The sequence below is a fragment of the Octopus bimaculoides genome, chromosome 3, assembly GCF_046866305.1.
Source record: "Octopus bimaculoides isolate indiv1 chromosome 3, ASM4686630v1, whole genome shotgun sequence".
Lineage (NCBI taxonomy): Eukaryota > Metazoa > Mollusca > Cephalopoda > Octopoda > Octopodidae > Octopus > Octopus bimaculoides.
In genome coordinates this window covers 95,951,416-95,965,574 of record NC_142930.1, presented here as the reverse complement: position 1 = coordinate 95,965,574, position 14,159 = coordinate 95,951,416, and the positions used below count along the sequence as shown (strand labels likewise).

The window sequence follows — 14,159 nt, the reverse complement described above, 5'->3', positions numbered from 1 at the left end:
TTGATACACAGAAACTAAAAGAAATTTATAGTATATATACATGTGCGTGTATTTGTGTACATCTTTTTCTTAGTATCACATGATGACTATAAGCAGGCATCACTAACATACAAGTGATATTCATTTCCAGTCTTCTTAGGAAAACATGTCTGACTATAGAAAGTGAAATATTACCTTGCCTGAAAGCAGGTGGGGTTAATGACAGCAAGAGATCTGATTCATCATCATCATCATCATCATCGTTTAACGTCCGCTTTCCATGCTAGCATGGGTTGGACGATTGGACTGAGGACTGGTGAACCAGATGGCTACACCAGGCTCCAATCTGATTTGGCAGAGTTTCTACAGCTGGATGCCCTTCCTAATGCCAGGATGCCCTGAAAATTTATCTGAACAAAGTCCATCTGACCCATGCAATCATGGAAAAGTGGGCATTAAATGATGACAATGATGATATCTAGATATTCAGAGCAATTCAACACATGCATCATTCCTAAAACTGCATCTCAAAAGCTTAACTCCTTCTTCGGTTGCTGAGCTACAAAACATAATAATTTCTCTCCACATCAGAGTATTATTCATGTATCTGAAAAGGTGGTGATACTACACATACAAACAGCCTAAACTGAAAACAAAAAGTCAACCATCTAAATGGCAAATACTCAGTAGCAAATTACAACAAACTAACACACTAATCATTATGTCTTCTCTATTTCTTCTATTAATACTACACTGGTTCCCGCTTCTATGAACTATCAAGCTATGAACCACCCTCATCAAACTGTACACAATACACCTAATTGTCCTCATCTCACTTTCTTAAAGCATACACTAGACCAGTGATTCTCAACCATTTTTTACCTACGGACCCCTTTGATTACTATTTTATTCTGGTGGACCCTCACAGCCATTCAATGTTTAAAAACTAGTTTTATTTTCTTTCAAAATTCCTATTTTGTTATTCATTCATTAACTTGCATAGGTTGAACTATGTAAAATGTTAGAGAAAGAAACCTAGCTGTTTCTTGCAATAGATACATTTAAATCAAAACTTTACATGGACATTCAAAATACTATTATGGATCCCCCAATCTACTATTTTGCTTGTGCAAACCCCATAAAATCTTATACGGACCCCTAGGGGTCATACGGACCCCTACGGGTCATATGGACCCTGGCTGAGAACCACTGCACTAAACACTTTAATGAATAATTCCTTTTCCTTTTCTGTAATTCTTCAGAACTCCACTCTGATGTCTATATTATTCCTTCAGACAAAAGTTCAAGTTGAACATCAATTGCATTGCCATCACTAGTCTGAGGTAACATGAAATTGGTCACAGATGCAACACCACCTACTCATTTAAAGACTAAATTTAAAATATAAGTGAAAGAATCAGATATAAAAATAATTTCTTTAATACAATCATACATACATACATATATATATAAATATATATATATATATAGTTTTAGAGAAAAGAAACAAGGTTCATGAACACATCGATGAAAATCCACAGTCACATATCATTTTATCCCTAATGTTATTATCATATATATATATATATATATATATATATATATATATATATATTTAAGGATAATATAGCACAGGGATGAAGGATAACAGGCTTTAATAGGAGATCCAACATTTGTTTCTGCACTGGACACCAACCTTAAGTTGCTGAGTTTATATTCAAAGACTATTATAGAAGAACATTCTTTATAATAATTATACAGTTGAATGCTGCTCATGAGGGGCAGTACAGAAACAAATGTAGTAATCTACTATTAAAGACTGTTATCCTCCATCCTCATGTTATATTATCCTTGTATTAATCTTATGCAAAGTAGAGTTCCACATGTGTATGTAGCCTTGAAATACACCACACAGTAGGATATCATGTGGTAGCCAAATAACAGCATAAGAGATCCTATATGCACGTCACGAAATTTTCGCCCAAGTTCTGCTATATATATATATGTGTGTGTGTGTACAGACAATTTCCTGATAGAAAACACAAGATTGAAATTCAATATGCAATCATTTAGTTTCTTTACGTTTAGATAGTTTCTTTTTTTTGTCTTCAAGATACACTTTAATTTCAGAGGGATCATGCTGCAGATATGGTCGCAAAGGATAATTTGGTTCCTTTGGTTGATTAATAAAGAACTTAATCAGTTGCTTTAAAACATTGTCATTGAAATTCTGGATCTGACCATCTTTGATCTCATAAAGATTTTCTTCTTCAGTGTGCCAACAGATGTTCTTCAGGTTGTTACCATCATCATCCTTCCACATCTCCAGTGTGTTAAGTTGGTAAGCAAAAAATGAGAACTTCTGTCCATCAGTGATCACTGTCTGGGTGGTAAGTGGATAAGTTAGCTCTACAAATGAGCTAAAACCTGTAAGAAACAGGAAAAAATATAGTGTTAGAACATTCACAATGCACTTAAGATTATTTTATTTTGATTTCTGTCACTAGATTACAGCCATTCAGGGGCACTGATGACTTCAAAGGTTTTTAGTCAATTATATCGATCCTACTACATTGTCAGGTGTAGAACTTATTTTATCAATCTTATAATGTACAAAGAGTAAAGAAGTTAGCCTATGTTTAAACATAACCAAATATTACAAAGTATTGTTTAATGCGTCTAATCTGCCTGTTTTCAATCTTTCTCTCTGTGTGGTGTATATATCATCATCATTGTTTAACGTCCGCTTTCCATGCTAGCATGGGTTGGACAATTTGACTGAGGACTGGTGAAACCAGATGGCTACACCAGGCTCCAATCTGATTTGGCAGTGTTTCTACAGCTGGATGCCCTTCCTAACGCCAACCACTCAGAGAGTGTAGTGGGTGCTTTTACGTGCCACCGGCATGAAGGCCAGTCAGGCGGTACTGGCAACGGCCACGCTCAAAATGGTGTATTTTATGTGCCACCCGCACAAGAGCCAGTCCAGGGGCACTAGCAACGATCTCGCTCGAAAGTCCTTACACATGCCATGGGCACAAGTGCCAGAAAGGCGACGCTGGGCACAGGTGCCATCACAATTTCGCTTTCGCTTGCCCCAATAAGTCTTCGCAAGCTGAGTTTCGTGTCCAATGAGGGAGACAACGTTGGCATGGGTGCCAGTCGTCAAATTTAACTCAATTTCGATTTCACTTGCCTCAACAGGTCTTCGCAAGTGAAGTTTAGTGTCCAATTTAACTCGATTTCGATTTCATATATATATATATATATATATATATATATATATATATATACATGCACACACACAGAGTCAAATTTGCTTCATATGCAATTACAAGATAATTGAATTATTCAATTAATTCATAACTCTTCAAAAAATCAAACTATTTAACATCAAACCCATGTAAACTTGACTGGTAACATGAATATGCAAATAAAATTAATTTTAGTTAACTGCATCATTTTTCCTGGTTTCTAGTAAAATAAAAAGAAGAAATGTGGCATAAAAGTAGAAGCTTATTTGACTGGCAACAAATAAAGGAATTATGGAAACTTCCATTATCATAATTAGTTAAAATTACAGTATTCGGTCAGCAATTAATCTTTAGAAACAATAAATTTTAAAGAGTCAAATGTATTTGAAGTGAATTGAAGTCGATTGAATTTCTGGTTCATGTATTTTTATCTTACTTTTAGTAGAGTAATAAAATTCTTTAATAAATTTTCATTTATTTTGCTATTTTCATTATTGCATACCTATGATGTTTGGTCTGCTCACTTGAGGTTGACTAGGGTCTAAACAAATTCTTTTCCTTTTTAATTGACATTAAACAATATCTCTCACATATTTTATTCTAAAGTAAAATGTTACTTAATACTGTGGTAAACATGCCACTGGATATATCCTGAAGTATTGTAGGAGATATTTAAACAAAAGCTAAAGGTGCTGACTTAAACAAATTTCTATTAAAACTGGATGTGACATATTAGCAGATCTCTGTTAAAGTCAGATGGATATATAAAATAACTACATAATTTATCAAAGTCAGAAAAAGTATATATAATCAATTTTATTCAAGGCAAGCATGAAATATAAACATCATATTCCAATTCATAAGAAGTATGAATTTTCGAGGAGGTTTTTTCCAACCCATTTCAATGAATAAATTGAGAGTATGTCTACTCTTTGCATTAATTGTACATTTTTTAACACCCACTTCAAATGTTAGTATACAGTAGGTAGTGGGTAATGTATCATATTACCAATTAAAGGATTATGAGTTCACACCATACAAGTTTTGTGTTAAACTGAGGAAAAATGCAACAGAAACTTAGGAAATTCTCAAGACTACTTTTGGATTAACTTGTATGAGCCGAGCATCAGTTTTCTGCTGCCACAAAAGGTCAGGCAGAGCAAGTCCACCAAGAAGCTCATAATGATACCCTTTTTTGACAGCAAAAGCATCATCTACATCTACTGGGTTCCTTCTGGCAAGATGGTCAACGAGTACTTTGTGGAGGTTTTAAGGGAGTTCGAGAAAAAAAATTTTGTCACAAAAGGCCAGAGTACCTGCACCAGTCCACAATTCCATCCTGATAACTAACTCCTTGACAGAGATGAGTATTGAAACTGTCCTTCACCTTCTGTGATTTTTGGTTTCCCCCAAGCTGAAGGAAAAGATAAAAGAGTCTATGACAGGGGTCCTGAACACCTTTACTTTGGAGGACTTCCACGGAGCCTTCATGAAGTGGCTGGAGTGCTACAACAAGTGCATTGAAGTCAGTGGATCCTACTTTGAAGGAGATTAGACTTTTATGCTTCTCTGAAATTAATAATTGTCTCTTTTGAAAAAGTCTCAAAACTTCTGGAATGCACCTTGTATAACAGTTGTAGCAGCAACGCAGAACAGAGTTGCCAAAAAGGTACTTTGGTAACTGCAAGCTGTGACTCAAATTCCATCTATGATATATTGGCATGGTTAAATGAGAATAAAATGATTGAATTTCCCTAGTTCATCACCATGAATCTTAGCATTTTAAAGTATTTTTTATAGCCATGTTGGAAGAAGTGCACTGCATATGATCATTTAGAAAACTAGGTGTGAAATCATTAAATAAAATTAAGGAAGGAAACTGTATCTTTGTTTTCTTTTAGTTAAAAAAAGGTGATGAAACAAAATTTACCTTGGAAATATGCTTGGGCTACTGTCCAAGCAAAGGATGTCATTAGACCAAGACCTTTCTGGAACTCATAAGTGATCTCAGGACCAAACTGTTTTATTTTTCTTTGCATCTGAGATGAACAATGAAATGATACCAGGCCAAATTCACATGGATCACCATAAAAGAATCCTGTTTCAAAGAAAGAATACAACAAAGTTTACTAATTCACCGATACAGTTTGAATACTTAAAAGTCCCAAAACAGCAAAGTTTATTTTTGGCAAATGTACATGTATAATAATCACTAAAAATGTGCAGACAATAGACTCCCTCAAATGCTCAGGGGGATCATTAGAAGTAGTAGATAGCTTTTGTTACCTAGGCGACCAAGTTAGCAATGGAAGAGGAAGTTCTGAAAGTGTAGTTGCTAGAATAACAGGCTGGGCAAAGTTCAGAGAGCTTCTACCTTTGTTGGCAACAAAGGGCTCTCTCTTAGAATGAAAGGCAAACTGTATGATGCCTGTGTACATACAGCTATGCTACATGGCAGTGAAACATGGGCTGTGACTACAGAGGACTTGCAAAGGCTTGAAAGAAATGAAGCTAGCATGCTCCACTGGATGGGTAATGTCAGTGTGCCCACACAACAGAGTGTAAATGATTTAAGAGGAAAACTGGGTATAAGAGGTATCAGATGTTGTCTGCAAGAGAGAAGACTGCACTGGTATGGTCATGTGATGCTTGTGGATGAGGACAGTTGCATAAAGAAGTGTCAAGCTGTAATTGTTGAGGGGAACCTGTAAAGGGGGAGACCCAAGAAGACGTGGGACAAAGAGTGAGAAAGGATCTTTGGATACTGGGTCTCACTGAGATAATGAAAAGGGACCAAGAGTTATGGGAATTTGCTGTACTTGAGAAGACACATCAAGCTTAGTAAAATTGTTGTCATTCATACATACAAGCTTGTCCTTTACAGGTACCAGTGCCACATAAAATGTGCTGGTGCTGCATAAATGCACCCATACCAGTGGCATGTAAAGAGCACCTAGCACACTCTGTGAAGTGGCTGGCATTAGGAAGGGCATCCAGCCACAAAAACCATGCCACAACAGACAATTGGAGTTTGGCCAACTCCTGTCAAACCATCCAACCCATGTCAATATGGAAAATGGGCGTATGATGATGATGATGTATAATCTTACTGTAAAATTAAACCAGCCCTGAACTGTTGAAAAGCAAGTATATACTACCACAATCAAAGATTTATTTTGTTATAAGATTATATATGTTCAAACACATAAATACACTTTGATATATTAAAAACTATGTTAACATTTCTTTAATTTTATGCATGACTATATATCATTAAATATCATATAAAAGTAAAGCATTTATTAGAAATGTATTTTTTTTACTGGCTGAGTCTGGAGAAAGAGGTAACACCCATAACCTTTGCAGGCCCTCCTAGACTGGTGAGCTTGATGCCATTAAAGTTCAATTTACACTGTTACAGGTCAACACTTAGGGTTGGACTCAATAAGGCTGACAAAAGGTGGAGAGAGAGCGAATCAGATGTGCTTAGGTGGAGGAGGTCCTATAAAGCTAAAAATATATTTGCAATTCCATCTGACCGAAACAACCATAAGTTCAAATCATATGACCATAAACTGTGCGTTATCCATATCAGGGCACATAACTCAGTGCTAAAATGCTTAATTGACAACAAAATAATTTCTGCTCCTACTTTGCAATTAAGTAGTGTTTAAAGGTAGGAAGAGTAATAAGCTGTAAAACTAATTTTCCAACAAACAAACCTTCTCATCCATGCAAGCATGAAAACATTGATGTGAAACGAAAATACATTTAATTTTTGATCGTTTTCCTACAGATGGCATCTCAGTTATTTAATTTTTTAAATATGCTAAATAACTGAAGCAAACTTTTAACATATTTATTGCTGGACATGATTTACTACGTTGGCTGTTTAGAAAAAAGAGAGATGCTGATAATATAATCATCAACTGGGAGGAGAGAACTGTGTTGTCTTGTAGAAGGCAAACTGTGGTAAATAGAGAGAGAGTGTCCAAAGTTGTTTCTTGCTCGAGATGGTCAGTCTGAGTGCCCAATGTGGTCTGGCCTTAGTGGTTTGCCTTCCTTGAGTATGCAGGTGATCTATGCAAACGCCTAAGGCTATCTGGTCTTGGCAGTCTGTCAAAGCCATCTGGTCTTAGCAGTGTGCCAAGGTTGTGTGACTGAGTTAGGCACCAAACGGTTTTTAAAGGGTGAAAAGGGAGTGATTTAAGATCATTCCCTCCCCTCCAACTCCTTTTTCACAATCACAAAAGGTGATGTCACTGTTTGTAACTCAAATGGTTAACTCCCTATCTGTAGCAACAGCTCAGTATAGCTTTGAATACATTTCAAACACACATACACTTATGAATTTTTTAAAAATCTGTCTACCAAATTCCCTCACAAGGCATTGGTTGGCTTGGAGGTATAGTAAAAGACACCTGCCTAAGGAATCACGCAGTGGGACTGAACCCAAAACCATATAATTGATAACCACACAGTGAGACATTAGCAGTGAATGCCAAAGATTTGCAAAGGGTGGAGAGAAATCAGGCAAACTAAACAAAAGAAGTATCAGCCAATATATGTAGGCAAGACAACTGTGCAAGTATGAACATCTAAGAGAATAATGAAATGAAGAAAAGTATTATTTACTGCTGGTAAAGGATCTCTGTGAAAGATGATGTGAGAAGAAATGGTGTGATTAGATCTCAGGATGTTGGATGTCCTAGATAAAATTAGGAAAGACCATATCATATCATGTATTGCAGACAAGTTCAAACCAGGCTAGCAAGAGATATAAATATACATTAAGACAGTCATGTCCCTGTCACTGACGATGATGATGATGACAACAACAACACAGTAACAATCATCATCATTTAATGTCAGTTGTCCATGCTGACATGGGTTGAATGGTGTGACCAGACCTGGCAAGTTGGGCGGCTGCACCAGTCTCCAGTCTGATTTGGCAAGGTTTCTACAACTGGATGCCCTTCCTAACACCAACCACTTAACAGAGTGTGCTGGATGCTTTTATGTGGCACCGCATAGGCACTTTTATGTGGAACTGCACAGGTGCTTTTATATGGCACCAAACAGGTATTTTATGTGGTACATGGGTGTTTTTACACAATGTCGCACGGGCGCTTTTACACGATGCCGCACAGGCACTTTTACATGTTGTCGCATGTAACAACGTTGACAATTATAACTATGATGATGGTGATTGTACAAATCTAAATTTGATACATTACCTGGTATACAAGTATTCTTCACCTTTTCATTTTGTTGAGATAAATCACTTGGCCAGTAGCAGAACTGTGAATATTCACTCTCAGTACACAAAGGGCTGTCCCGGGGAACAAACTACAAAGCGAAAATCAATTTAAACAAACCATCAGAGAATTACATTAATTCAGAACAAGGAATATTATGTTAAAATACACATTAGTTATAAGAGTATCAATCACTGAGTGGACAACTAAGTGAGAGGTAAGTGGTTCAAATCCTGACAATAGCATTGCATATCATTGTGTTTCTGAGTAAAACACTTTATTCTACATTACCTCATTGAACCTAAGCTATTGATAATAAATATCAGATCATCTAGGAATGTTATGATGCAGTGATATACAAGGCAGAATTTATGCTATGATGCAGTGATATACAAGGCAGAATTTGTTATGATACAGTGAGATACAAGGCAGAATTTATCTAATTCATGCCATGAAACAAGAGTCAAGTAATGACTCTTAAAACTCTTCAGAGTTTGTTTTGAAGAATGTACATTAACATTTTTATGAAGGAAGGGATGTTGGGTATATTGTTAAATCTTTGAAATTTTTGCTTTTATTTTCTGTAGTGTATGTAATAAGATACTCCTCCCTTCTGTGAAATACAATGGTGTAAAAGAAAATAGTATTTAGTATTTATTTCAGTGTAACTAGAGTTTACAGCACCCACCCATTGTGTTTCCTCATAACATTTCTTTTTTTTTTAATGCAGAAAGACTATACTTGTTAAACCATTTAATTATTTGTTCATGATCATTGCACAACATGATGGTGTGACATAAGAGAAAGAAGGTGCTTTGCAGGATATCATACAGAATACTTTCATTAATGCTATTACAATATATTTCTAATTTGAATTGTAGTGGTAAACTTAGAAATGCTTTCATAATGCCCTCCAATTTCATGTTGATAATAAGCAATATCAATCAAGACAATGCAATAGATTCTTTTTATGTTATGCAATGATCATAAGCTAGTTATTGAACTACATAACCATAATCTGCAAAATTTCATTAAAAATATGCATTATTTAACAAAGTTATGAGGAACACTAAACTATTGTTATTGTCTTTATTTCTAAAAACAGAAAGTCTGTAGTCACTGTTTAGTCCCAATTTTGATCAAGCAGACCTCTGATGAAAAGTGTTTCAACCTTAACCATCCCTTAGAACAATGTTTCAGGGTTTGATCTGAGGAGCAGTCATCTGCTGTTTCTAGCAGGTAAAACACCTGCATAGAGATTTCAGGAGTATTAATGACATGACTAAAATGGTTATTTCTAGAAACTGAAACAGGACCGTATGTTCAGCTGTCCAGTAGCATTAATCTTACTCTGTCTGACATTTAAATTTGAACATCATTGTGCTTTGCTTGTCAGTGAACAATATTTCAATGCAAAACAAAGTTATGAGATAACAAATAAACCACCATCTGATTGCTTGACATGCTGGAAATAGAAGACAAATTCCTTTAAATGACACACTACCATCTGCTTTCGTTTCCATTAGTTTTGAAAATTATAAAATATTTAGTAAAATAACTTTATCATTAGTAATCTGATGTCTGGAACATAAATTAACATGAAATTTACGGAGCAGGTTTTAAGTCATATCACTTTAAATTTGTATCATAGGATAAGGGTTAAAAAAAGAGTTTTAAAACATTAAATAATATAGTCCTAGATATACAAAAAGAAGGTCACATCTGGAACACCTTTAATCACAGGTTTACTCAATGAGTGTGGAGGCGCAATGGCCCAGTGGTTAGGGCAGCGAACTCGCGGTCATAGGATCGCGGTTTCGATTCCCAGACCGGGCGTTGTAAGTGTTTATTGAGCGAAAACACCTAAAGCTCCACGAGGCTCCGGCAGGGGATGGTGGCGAACCCTGCTGTACTCTTCCACCACAACTTTCTCTCGCTCTTACTTCCTGTTTCTGTTGTACCTGCAATTCAAAGGGCCAGCCTTGTCACACTGTGTCACGCTGAATATCCCCGATAACTACGTTAAGGGTACACGTGTCTGTGGAGTGCTCAGCCACCTGCACGTTAATTTCACGAGCAGGCTGTTCCGTTGATCGGATCAACTGGAACCCTCGTCGTCGTAAGCGACGGAGTGCCAACAACTCAATGAGTGACTGAAAAAAAAATCTGCCCATCTTCTGGCCCAACGAAGTGTCGAAGAAGGAGCTGAGCCGCAAAACTGGTTACAATAATGTGGTCTTTGAAATATTGAGATCAACAGCAAAGATGGCTTGGCTATGCATTCAATATTAACCGAGGGGAAGATACCAAAGGTAGGATTAAAATGAACACAAGCTGGAAAGTGAAAGCTTGGTCGGTTGAAGAATACCTGACTTAGAACAGGTGAACGTGAACTGATATCAAAGTATTTTATATGGGACAATGCAGGCAACTATTAAAGACAGGTCTGAATGACGCTTAATTGTAGAAGCATTGCTTCTCAACAGTGAAGATGAAGGTAAAATAATAATATACAGCAAAATAACATTTACACGCATAAGCATTTTTCTCAGACAATGTTTATAGTGTTTTTTTTTGGTTTTTTTGTTTGTTTTTTATATGTAAGATATATACATGTGGGCCATGAGTTAATATAAGAAAACAAAAAAAAAATTAGTGGGCTACTGCAAAAAGTTGGTGATCCATGACGGGGTCACCGTAACATTATTTTAAGTTTCCGAGCAAAACAACGTATTGTAGCCCCTATATATACAACCATTACAGATTAGCATTTGGCATCCAGACCCATGAAGTCCCCGGGTAACTTCTGAGTATACCCTGCTTTATGATGGCACTGGCCTCTAAGTCTGTAAAATATGAACACAACGTCCCATATCACATCGTTCTGCAGACAGTAGAAAATGCCAGATTCAGAATTATTTCTTTGTATCCTTCTCTTGTAGTTTGTGATTAAATTTTAAAGGGGTGGAGGAATGACAAATATAAGTACCGGTAGTATAATGAGGCCTTTCGGTCAGCAAACATGATTGCATGTCTGATCAAGCACCGCTAAGCAAACATACGATTAAAAGCATTCCAGCCGTGACATTCAGTTCTACTATTCAGATATAGTAGTGTATCTAGGACTATTTTATCGTGTGTCCTTCCTTTTTAAAGATGGTAGGGTGTAATTCGAAGTGAAATATGGCTGTTATTTCTTGCATTCTTACTGATATGCGTATAAAGGCGAGGGAAAATGGGGTGCAGAATATTTTTTAAAGTAAGTTATTTAAATGTAGTTATGTCTACACAGAGGTCATCGAAAGAAAGAGAAGGATAGCATGTAAAACAAGAATACACAAACAGTATATGTGTTTGCGTGTAGGAAATAAAAGTATATATGTATTCTTTATACATACCGGCATAAGAGGCTTTTCGGTGCGGATTTGAGAACAGATGAATTCTGTGTTAAAACGGCTGTACATTTTATGTAAAAACTGATCTTCCCTATTCATCCTTAATACGTAGGGCTTCATAGGAAAACCATAACGGTCCCAGAATGCCCGGACTCGAACATTTTCTGCAAACTGGCTAGTCAATAGATAAGGGTAATCAGGAGCTAGAACCGAGAGCAAACAATTGATAATTTGTTCAGTTTGGAGAAATGTTACGTTACTAGGATCCATTTTATTGTATCTTGTATATTTTAAGTTTCTGTCAATAAGGAAATTTTCAAATAAAATAACCCTTTCAATTAACGGTTTTATACGCTGTAAATAAGCCATCGCCTCTTCTTCCATTTGTTCATAAACTTCAGGCATTCCAGGAGCCATGTGAGTTTTGGTCACGTATTGTTGATATTCAAAAGACCTGGGATAATGCTGAACTGAGGGACATTTCCAAGTAACTTCTGGAGATGGTGATAACATTTCGAAACGATCTTTTAGCTTCAACTGCGGGTCTTTTAACTTGCTTGATTGTTCCCAGATTGACCAAGATCTCTTTTCGCTCATGTTACCCCATGATCCTGGCGGCCATCTCGGTTTGATTGGTGGATATTGAATTCCTTCGTCGGAAATTTCCTCTAAAGTATTTACTGATACAACACTACTAGCATAACGATTATTTGGGTGGAAAAAAGAGGAGAATCTAGAGCAAGATCGACACGACCTCGAAAGCATGAGTGATGGCATCGCCATTTTGACATTGAAAAAATATTTCAAGGGACGTAACTCTAAAACACTTTATCTTGTGTTAAAAACGTGAGAAATTGGTGCTTGGAATTATTCAATTTGATGCCTTGTGGTTTTAACTCCATATCACACCGGAGTTAATTTACTTTCTAATACTTCTAATATTTAAAAGAGTCAAGTATATAGTCGTAACCAATATTTAGAGCCAACTGGATACCAACAAAATACATGTTAGCACAGTTTTAGAGCGTAATCTGCCCGTGAATTTCAAGAATTGGAAAGAAAATTGGGACAAAATGATTAGTGTAGATATAAAAATCATAGCTTTTACTAAAGCCTTCGACACTGTATCATTTAGGAAACTTATATACAGATGTAAAACAATAGAATCAACATTAGAACTCAAGAATGAATAGGGGCCTGATTGAATGTAAGAATGATACAATGGCAGTAAACAATAGAGTGAATTACACTTGAGCCTGTGATGTTTGGCTGGTGTCTGTCATTCAAATAGAACTTACAAAAGTCAAATTTCAAGACCTCAAGTTTTGTGAGGCTTAGTCAATTAGGTATTTTGTTGCTCACCAGAATGGGGGTAATGGATGAAGTGGGTACCAATAATATATTGAAATGGAGTGGGGGTGTAGTCATCATCATCATCATCATCATCATTTAACGTCCATTTTCCATGCTAGCATGGGTTGGACGATTTAACAGGAGCTGGCTAACCAGAAGACTACACTAGGTTTCAGTGTCTGCTTTGGCATGGTTTTTATGGCTGAATGCCCTTTCTAACACCAACCACTTCACAGTGTGGACTGGATGCTTTTTATGTAGCACTAGCACAGGTGAGGTCAGTTTTGGCATGTTTTTTACAGCTGGATGCCCTTCCAAACGCCAACCACATTACAGTATGAACTGGATGCTTTTTACATGGCACAAGTACACGGCGTAGCACCAGCAATGCTATCACACCAGCAATGCCATGGCACTAGCAATGCCATGGCACCAGTATTTAAATAAATAAAATGCTTATTCTTACACACAATTGACATTCTGTAATTGAATCAGAGGATTGACCCTATTGAGCAAGTTTCTTCCATCATAACCTCAAGTTGGTCCAAGCATTGGTAGTGAAATTTGGTTAATGGAAACTGTGTGGATGGAAATTGTTGAAAGCACTATTCTTGTTTTTATGTGGGTGAATTAATACATCATATTGTTTTACACAACCACTTGACCCTTGAGTGGACTTTAACAGAGTTCATTCTGTTGCAAGCGTTCTGAACCCAGTCTCCTGTTTGAGAAGTCCATCTTGAGGATTGTCTTGCTATATTCCTTCAGCTGGAAAGGAAAGGTGGTTCTTTTTTTGTTTTTTTTTCTGTTTGGTAGTTTTAATGAAACAAGTTGTATGATGGATAACACTGAAAATATTGTGTAGACATTTTAGTTTTCAGCTAAATCCTCATCAACACCTTTAATTTCATTTGGATGGA

General features: G+C 36.4%; 1 protein-coding gene across 1 annotated transcript; it reads right to left on the bottom strand.

Moving 5' to 3' along the window:
- Window positions 1-1,403: 1,403 nt before the first annotated feature.
- LOC106870261 (large ribosomal subunit protein mL65) lies at window positions 1,404-12,705 on the bottom strand. Its single transcript, XM_014916278.3, has 4 exons — window positions 11,890-12,705; window positions 8,471-8,582; window positions 5,164-5,331; window positions 1,404-2,406 (listed from the first exon to the last, which is right to left on the bottom strand). The coding sequence occupies exons 1-4, from the start codon at window positions 12,667-12,669 to the stop codon at window positions 2,045-2,047; spliced, it is 1,422 nt and encodes a 473-aa protein (XP_014771764.1). The 5' UTR covers window positions 12,670-12,705; the 3' UTR covers window positions 1,404-2,044.
- Window positions 12,706-14,159: the final 1,454 nt, after the last annotated feature.